The 9,956-nt window shown below is 43.7% G+C and overlaps 1 protein-coding gene across 1 annotated transcript in view; it reads left to right on the plus strand.

The window, feature by feature from the left end:
- ACSF2 (acyl-CoA synthetase family member 2) overlaps positions 1–8,472 on the plus strand; it is a 168,672-nt gene extending 160,200 nt beyond the window's left edge. The window contains exons 15-16 of the mRNA XM_073588044.1: positions 5,876–5,944; positions 7,988–8,472. Of these exons, the coding sequence (XP_073444145.1) occupies positions 5,876–5,944; positions 7,988–8,038 (120 nt within the window). The 3' untranslated portion in view covers positions 8,039–8,472. The remainder of the gene's footprint in view (positions 1–5,875; positions 5,945–7,987) is intronic.
- The last annotated feature ends 1,484 nt before the right edge of the window (positions 8,473–9,956 follow it).

Genomic DNA, 9,956 nt, shown 5'->3' on the forward strand with positions numbered 1-9,956 from the left:
TCCTAAAATATGCCCCCACCCCTCCTTTATATGCAAATCTAATCTTGTTAGCCAACGGTTTGTAATACTCATAAAGACACCCATGGAGAAGAGGAGATAGCCATACCCACTTGGATAACAAGATTTGATTTCAATACAGGGAAGAAGGGGCAAATCCCAGGAACCCAGATTCAGAAGATCATTTATACTGGGTAAAACATCTCTCTATATATATAAAACTGAATGTGTGTGTGTGTATCACCAACCAATCAGGAAGCATCTTTCATTTCACCAGAGCTGTTCAAAAGGAGCTGAGCTGTGATTGGTTGCTACGAGCAACAGTTTTCCTTTCAACCAATCACTAAGCATCTCTCATTTCACCAGAGCTGGTTAACCCCTTCATGACCCAGCCTATTTTGACCTTAATGACCTGGCCATTTTTTGCAATTCTGACCAGTGTCCCTTTATGAGGTAATAACTCTGGAACGCTTCAACGCATCTTAGCGATTCTGAGATTGTTTTTTCGTGACATATTGGGCTTCATGTTAGTGGTAAACTTAGGTCGATAATTTTTGCGTTTATTTGTGAAAAAAACAGAAATTTGGCGAAAATTTTGAAAATTTCGCAATTTTCAAATTTTGCATTTTTATTCTGTTAAACCAGAGAGTGATGTGACACAAAATAGTTACTAAATAACATTTCCCACATGTCTACTTTACATCAGCACAATTTTGGAAACAATTTTTTTTTTTGTTAGGAAGTTATAAGGGTTAAAAGTTGACCAGCGATTTCTCATTTTTACAACAATATTTACAAAACCATTTTTTTTAGGGACCACCTCACATTTGAAGTCACTTTGATGGGTCTATATGGCAGAAAATACCCAAAAGTGACACCATTCTAAAAACTGCACCCCTCAAGCTACTCAAAACTACATTCTAGGAGATTATTAACCCTTCAGGTGCTTCACAGGAACTAAAGCAACGTGGAAGGAAAAAATGGACATTTTATTTTTTGCACCACAAATTTTCTTTTATCATTAATTTTTTTCATTTTCACATGGGCTACAGGATAAAATGTATCCTAAAATTTGTTGGGCAATTTCTCCTGAGTACACCGATACCTCATATGTGGTCATAAACCACTGTTTGGGCGCACGGCAGGGCTCGGAAGGGAAGGAGCACATTTGACTTTTTGAATGGAAAATATGCTGGAATATTTAGCGCTTGCCATGTCGCGTTTGGAGAGTCGCTGTGCGCCTAAGCACTGGAGCTTCCCCACAAGTGACCCCATTTTGGAAACTAGACCCCCCAAGAAACTTATCTAGATGCATAGTGATCACTTTGAACCCCCAGGTGCTTCACAAATTGATCCGTAAAAAAAAAAAGTACTTTTTTTTCACAAAAATTATCTTTTAGCCTCAGTTTTTTCATTTTCACATGGGCAACAGGATAAAATGGATCCTAAAATTTGTTGGACAATTTCTCCTGAGTACTCCAATACCTCATATGTGGTCATAAACCACTGTTTGGGCGCACGGCAGGGCCCGGAAGGGAAGGAGCACCATTTGACTTTTTGAATGGAAAATTTGCTCCAATCGTTATAGGACACCATGTCGCGTTTGGAGAGCCCCTGTGTACCTAAACATTGGAGCTCCCCCACAAGTGACACCATTTTGGAAACTAGACCCCTTAAGGAACTTATCTAGATGTGTAGGGAGCACTTTGAACCCCCAAGTGCTTCACAAAAGTTTATAACGTAGAGCAGTGAAAATAAAAAATCATTTTTTTTCCTCAAAAATGATTTTTTAGCACGCTATTTTTTATTTTCACAAGGGAAACAGGAGAAATTGGACCACAAAAGTTGTTGTCCAGTTTGTCCTGAGTACGCTGGTACCCCATATGTGGGGGGGAACCACTGTTTGGGCGCACGGCAGGGCTCAGAAGGGAAGGAGTGCCATTTGACTTTTTGAAATGAAAATTAGCTCCAATCGATGGCGGACACCATGTCGTGTTTGGAGAGCCCCTGTGTGCCTAAAGTTTGGAGCTCCCCCACAAATGACCCCATTATGGAAACTAGACCCCCTAAGGAACTTATCTAGATGCATAGTGAGCACTTTGAACCCCCAGGTGCTTCACAGAAGTTTATAACGTAGAGCCGTGAAAATAAAAAATATTTTTTTTTCTTAAAAAAAATATTTTTAGTCCGCAATTTTTTATTTTCACAGGGGTACCAGGATAAATTGGACCCCAAAAGTTGTTGTACAGTTAGTCCTGAGTACACTGCTACCCCATATGTGGGGGGGGACCACAGTTTGGGCACACGTCGGGGCTCAGCAGGAAGGTAGTGACATTTTGAAATGCTGACTTTGATAGCATGGTCTGAGGGTGTCATGTTAAATTTGCAGAGCCCCTGTGTGCCTAAACAGTAGAAACCCCCCGCATATGACCTCATTTTGGAAACTAGACCCCCCAAGGAACTTATCTAGATGTGTGGTGAGCACCTTGAACCCCCAAGTGCTTCACAGAAGTTTATAACGCAGAGCCGTGAAAATAAAAAATCATTTTTTTTCCTCAAAAAAAAAAAGATTTTTAGCTCGCAATTTTTTATTTTCACAAGGGTAACAGGAGAAATTGGACCCCGAAAGTTGTTGTACAGTTTGTCCTGAGTACGCTGATACCCCATATGTGGGGGGGAAACCACTGTATGGGCACACGTCAGGGCTCGAAAGGGAAGTAGTGACATTTTGAAATGCTGACTTTGATGGCATGGTCTGTGGGCGTCATGTTACATTTGCAGAGCCCTTGATGTACCTAAACTGTGGAAACCCCCCACAAGTGACCCCATTTTGGAAACTAGACCCCATAAGGAAGTTGCCTAGATGTGTAGTGAGCACACTGAACCCCCAAGTGCTTCACAGAAGATTATAACGCAGAGCCATGAAAAGAAAAAGTAATTTTTTTTTCCTCAAAAAATGATTTTTTAGCTCGCAATTTTTTATTTTCACAAGGGTAACAGGAGAAATTGGACCCCAAAAGTTGTTGTCCAGTTTGTCCTGAGTACGCTGGTACCCCATATGTGGGGGGAACCATTGTTTGGGCACACGTCAGGGCTCGGAATGGAAGCAGTGACGTTTTGAAATGCAGACTTTGATGGAATAGTCTGCGGTCGTCATTACGTTTGCAGAGCCCCTGATGTGCTTAAACTGTGGAAACCCCCCACAAGTGACCCCATTTTTGAAACTAGACCTTCCAAGGAACGTATGTAAGATGTGTTGTGAGCACTTTGAACCCCCAAGTGCTTCACAGAAGTTTATAATGCAGAGACGTGAAAATGAAAAAATCATTTTTTTCCACAAAAATAATTTTTTAGCCCCCAATTTTTTATTTTCCCAAGGGTAACACGAGAAATTAGTCCCCAAAAGTTGTTGTGCAATTTCTCCTGAGTACGCTGATACCCCATATGTTGGGGTAAACCACTGTTTGGGCACATGTCAGGGCTTGGAAGGGAAGGTGCACCGTTTGACTTTTTGAACACAAAATTGGCTGGAATCAATGGTTGCACCATGTCGCGTTTGGAGACCCCCTGATGTGCCTAAACAGTGGAAACCCCTCAATTCTAACTCCAACCCTAACCCCAACACACCCCTAACCACAGCCCTAACACATCCCTAACCACAAGCCTAACCCTAATTCCAACGCTAACCCTAATTCTAACCCTAATTCCAACCCTAACCCTAATTCAACCCTAACCCTCTTTCCAACCCTAACCCTCTTTCCAACCCTAACCCTCTTTCCAATCCTAACCCTCTTTCCAATCCTAACCCTAACCCTCTTTCCAACCCTAACCCTAACCCTCTTTCCAACCCTAACCCTAACCCTCTTTCCAACCCTAACCCTAACCCTCTTTTCAACCCTAACCCTCTTTTCAACCCTAACCCTCTTTTCAACCCTAACCCTAATGGAAAAATAAAAATAAAAATATTTTCTTTACTTTATTAGTTGTGCCTACCTATGGGGGTGATAATCGGGGGGTTTATTTACTTTTTCTTTCATTTTGATCACTGTGAGAGTGATCAAAATGAAAGAATGGAATCTGCAGCCGGCAGATTCGGGCGGGCGCACTGCGCATGCGCCCGCCATTTTCTAAGATGGCGGCGCCCATGAACCGGACCCGCCGGACACCGGGAGCGACAGGGGGACTTAGAAGGTGTCGGGGGAGGTGAGAGGGGGTGAGGGGGTTATCGGAAGCTGGCGGGGAGCAGAGGGAATGGGAGGGGGGCAGATGATGACAACGGCGGCAGATCGCCGCTGTCATTCAGTTGCGGGGGGGCGATCGCCGGTGGGGGGGGTGGAATCGGTGTCTCCAGCCATGTCCGATGCTACAGCAGCATCGGCCATGGCTGGATTGTAATATTTCATCAATTTTCATTGATGAAATATTACTATCGCTCTGATTGGCTGTTAAAAGTGAAACAGCCAATCAGAGCGATCGTAGCCACGTGGGGGCGAAGCCACACCCCCTGTGGCGAAGAACAAAGCCCCCTGTATCTGCGGGTTGGGTGACCTTTCAGTGACCCAGGTCACCCGACCCGCAGGGGGGCTTTAAAGTCATGACGCCACATAGGCGTCATGGGTCGTTCTGGCACGACTTTTCATGACGCCTACGTGGCGTCAAAGGTCGTGAAGGGGTTAAAAGAAGCTGAGCTGTGATTGGTTGCTATGAGCAAGCTTTCCCACTTGACAACACCTCAGCAGACACTGACCGGGTGGGAGAAATCTAGCATCCCCGGAAACATAAGCTCCAGCCATTGTCTGCCCCCCCCAGAAAGGATCAGAAAGCACCTGACAGATATGAATCGCCCCCTCCCTGCCCATATACCCAACACACATCCTCCATCCCGTAGGCACATGTTCCCTCTTAAAGGGATCCCCGGTATGGAAGTGAGGGCAAATCCACTCTGCACTTTGGTACTGACCCCAGGCCTCTCTTAAAGGGATCCCTGGTATGGAAGTTAGGACTGTTCCACTCAGCGCTCTGGTTCTGACCCCAGGCTGACGGGATGATGTGGGATATTAGGGGTAGTAGTCCGGTGGCTCTGGCTGACGGGATGATGCGGGATATTAGGGAAAGTAGTCCGGTGGCTCTGGCTGACGGGATGATGTGGGATATTATAGTGAATGTAGCTATGTGGAGTGGGCGGGGCTCTACACTCAGCCATATATATATATATATATATATATATATAGAGATAATCATTATAACTTGTTATAACTAACCGTAGTTAGTTACTATGCCCGAACAGCGCCGGGCTCTTCCGCTAGTTATGCATATTTATGACAAGTGACAGATCTTCTTAAATCTGTGTTTGCTATCACTGCACAGCTCCTGTAAGAGTAAAGGTACTGTCACACTTAGCGATGCACCAGCGATCCCGATCAGCGATATGACGCGGTCAGGATCGCTGGTGCATCGCTAAGTGGTCGCTAGTGAGCTGCCACACAAGCAGATCTCACCAGCGACATCGCAGGGGTCGGGGGTCGCTACTTACCTGTCAGACGAGGCGATCCTGACGTCCTCCCGCCCGCGTCCACGCGTCGCTCGTCTCCAGAGCAGGAAGCCCCAGCAGGAAGCTGACGACGAGAAACGGCCCAGGAGGTTCTCGCGCGATCAGCGATAAGCAGCTGGGGAGCCGGTCGCTGGTAAGAATCAGACATAGCGATATCGCTAGCAATATCGCTATAACGTCACAAAAACCAGTAACGTTACAGCGATATTGCTAGCGATATCGCTTAGTGTGACAGGCCCTTAACACACGAACAGGTCCTAACTGTGTATGCACTGGTTTGTGTATGTATAATATAATACATCTGCTTAATTATTTTCTACTCAACAGATCTCTCATTTCAAGATTCCTCGTTACATTGTTTTTGTAAATGACTATCCTCTTACCGTTTCTGGGAAGGTAAGCTGTTATATATTGTCATTTTTTGAATTTTTAAAATTACAAAAAAGGAAAATGGATACATTCCCCAGTTAACAGCTGGATGTCTCCACTGTTCTTTGGGAAGTCCTTAAAGAGGTTGTCTGACGTAATGGTACAAATGTGAATGGTCACATCTCGTGCGCTGTGAGGACTCTCTTGTGCCAGCGCCTCTAGTGGGAGATGATATGACCGCAAGTATGTAATTTGCGTACTTCTGACCACATTCTGACTAGACTTGTCCAGCCTTGCTCAATACTCATGTCTAGTTTGCATGTGATCACCTGTATGTAAATTGCATACTTCCGGTTACATGCCTTCCACTCCTGGCCCCAGCACCGAAGAATCCTCACAATGTATAGTGTTTGCTTTGAGGATTCACAAGTCTGCAATCACATAGAATGACTGCAAACCTATACCCTAAGGCCAAACAACCCCTTTAATGGAGTCACCTCATGAATGCAATCTCTTTACATATGTCTGGCTTATCTTTTTCCCAGCTATTTTCAGAGAAAGCCACTTCAGGAATAATATAGCATTTCTTCTAAAAAATATATATATATATATATATACACACTCACTGGCCACTTTATTAGGTACACCTGTCCAACTGTGTGTTAAGACTTAATTTCTAATCAGCCAATCACATGGCGGCAACTCAGTGCATTTAGGCATGTAGACATGGTCAAGACAATCTCCTGCAGTTCAAACCGAGCATCAGTATGGGGAAGAAAGGTGATTTGAGTGCCTTTGAACGTGGCATGATTGTTGGTGCCAGAAGGGCTGGTCTGAGTATTTCAGAAACTGCTGATCTACTGGGATTTTCACGCACAACCATCTCTAGGGTTTACAGAGAATGGTCCGAAAATGAAAAAAAATCCAGTGAGCGGCAGTTCTGTGGCTGGAAATGCCTTGTTGATGCCAGAGGTCAGAGGAGAATGGGCAGACTGGTTCGAGCTGATAGAAAGGCAACAGTGACTCAAATTGCCACCCGTTACAACCAAGGTAGGCAGAAGAGCATCTCTGAACGCACAGTGCGTCGAACTTTGAGGCAGATGGGCTACAGCAGCAGAAGACCACACTGGGTACCACTCCTCTCAGCTAAGAACAGGCATCTGATGGCTACTTTCAGCAGGATAATGCGCCATGTCATAAAGCTCGAATCATCTCAGATTGGTTTCTTGAACATGACAATGAGTTCACTGTACTCAAATGGCCTCCTCAGTCACCAGATCTCAATCCAATAGAGCATCTTTGGGATGTGGTGGAACGGGAGATTCGCATCAGGGATGTGCAGCCGACAAATCTGCGCCAACTGTGTGATGCCATCATGTCAATATGGTCCAAAATCTCTGAGGAATGCTTCCAGCACCTTGTTGAATCTCTGCCACGAAGAATTGAGGCAGTTCTGAAGGCAAAAGGGGGTCCAACCCGTTACTAGCATGGTGTACCTAATAAAGTGGCCAGTGAGTGTGTATATATATATATATATATATATATATATATATATATAATATAATATAATATGGCTTTTCATACAATGTACGGATATGCCAGATCTGGTAGAGTGGGAGCTAGTCTTGTAGAGCAGCTCTCCTTTCTGGCTCATAAAGAAGCGTTCATAGTGGGGATCCCCGGTCTATGGTGTCCATATGGCATATAGGTGGGAATGTCATGGTCAAATAACTCCTGTAGGGTAAGTGCATACACTGAAAGCTACCACTGTCTTGTATATGAAATAAATTAAAAAAAAAAAGTCACTGGCAATGCATCTACAAAAACGACACATAAAACGTCAAGGAAGATGCTTCAGGAATAGGCACTGCTGGCCTATAGCAAACTGATGAGGGAAGGCTGGCATCTAAGTAACGTTGTGTGCACAGACCCTTACAGTGGTACATGATGGTGTGTGCACAGCTCAGCCCTCAACAGCCATTTTTTACCTGTTTTAACAATAGCGCTCTGTCATTTCTTTCTGTCCATCTCCTGTAATGGTTTTTCTGTTCTGTCTGCTTTCACTTTTAGATCCAAAAGTTTAAATTGAAAGAGATAATGGAGAAACAGCTGAAACGATGAGAATTGGAAAAGGAGCTGGAATCATGAGCTACACGCAGCCGTCCTCTTCTGCCGCTGTCTTTCCCTATAGATGCTTATATGACCACACGCATATCATGCCATACTTTCTCTTTTCCTCCCTTTTTGTAGGCTTGTCGAAAGTAGGATATGGCCTCAATCAGGTGCTCAGCTATGAGAAGTTAGTAGTGTCGTCCATTACCTCAGGCTCATTCACACACAAATCCGCTACTAAACTCTAGACATGAAGCGGTAGTACAATAAGATTGAATGTGGTGTAGTTAGCCACATCCCACAGCCTACTGCATCCCAAAGCCTGAATCAAATGAATGTCCCTGATACGGATTACTTCTTTTTTTAAATGATTTTTAGTCAAATATTTTGTATTTGAATTTCGATATTGAACATTTCAAAACAAAGCCATGCATTTCCTTGCACAGGTATCATGTAGTTTATCATGTACCAAATTACAGATTACGGTTTGCCTTGTCATTTTATAAAGGATCAACCTTGGCAAAGTTTATGCATAGTCATACTGAAGGACAATGTATGAGTTCTCGCTTTATTGTCCCTGCGTGAGGAGCAACACAGTGCATCAGTTTAGCCAGGGGTGCTGGACTTTCTCACTGGGGACATATGTACATTTTAATCTGACGTAATAGATAAGATCAACTGAGTGCACAACAAGCATACATTGGGATCACCAACCACACACCTTAATTGTATGTACATTTGAAAGAAAGAGAAGTGTGTAAAATAGATAGCATTACCAATTATAAAAAAAATCAACCAATCTTTATTAATACAACAGACAAGTGAGGCGCTAGTCACTTCTCACGGCAAACCCATGAGTCAGGATAGTCAAGGAGTCCTAGGTCAGAAGCCAGGCGGGTACGTCATAAAGAGTAGGAACAGACAAAAACGTAGTCCGGTAACATTCCGGGGTCAGATTACCAGGAGGATAGCGGATCATTTCAGAAGGGGGGTTATACAGACTGATGGTCAGAGGTCCAAAGTCAGGCAACGAAAGATCAACATACAGAACTTAAGGCACAGAGGAAACAAACCACATTTAGCTGGTTGTAAGTCTAGTCTCAGTTAAGCAGACTGGTAATCACCTGGGATAAAGAACACTTGGAGACAGCCACTGTCTCCCAGTCTCAGATTGGATAGTTGAGCTGTCTATCAACACACTGACAGCTCAGCACGTACAGTGGGGAAAAAAGTATTTAGTCAGCCACCAATTGTGCAAGTTCTCCCACTTAAAAAGATGAGAGAGTCCTGTAATTGACATCATAGGTAGACCACAACTATGAGAGTCAAAATGAGAACGCAAATCCAGAAAATCACCTTGTCTGATTTGGCAAGATTTATTTAGCAAATTATGGTGGAAAATAAGTATTTGATCATCTAAACACATGCAAGACTTCTGGCTCTCACAGACTTGTAACATAGTTGTGGTCTACCTATGATGTCAATTACAGGCCTCTCTCATCTTTTTAAGTGGGAGAAGTTGCACAATTGGTGGCTGACTAAATACTTTTTTTCCCCTCACTGTACCTGTACCAGATTGGATGGCTGAGCTGTCAATAACTGTATACCAGACACTGAGGGTTGGAACTGTGACAAGACATAATAAATTAAAAAGGTTAAAAAAAAAAAACAAACTTCAGAAATGCCCATGTACGGTCTAATGAAGCAATTCTAATATGCTCGCTGAGGTAACCCACAAAGAAATAATGAAATATCTGTTGTTGAGGAATTGTAATGCAATACCCTGGAAAAAGTAACAGCCTTACACTTAATGCATCACCCCCGAGGAAGCCATGTGCTGTGGCGATACGCTTGGTCCCCCCCCCGTGCATGATATTACTATTCTTGTCTGTTATATTAAGAAAGATTGGTTGATTTTTATAATTGG

This window comes from Dendrobates tinctorius, unplaced genomic scaffold (assembly GCF_039654945.1).
Source record: "Dendrobates tinctorius isolate UK_male_01 unplaced genomic scaffold, ASM3965494v1 ptg000103l, whole genome shotgun sequence".
NCBI classification, from domain to species: Eukaryota; Metazoa; Chordata; class Amphibia; order Anura; family Dendrobatidae; genus Dendrobates; species Dendrobates tinctorius.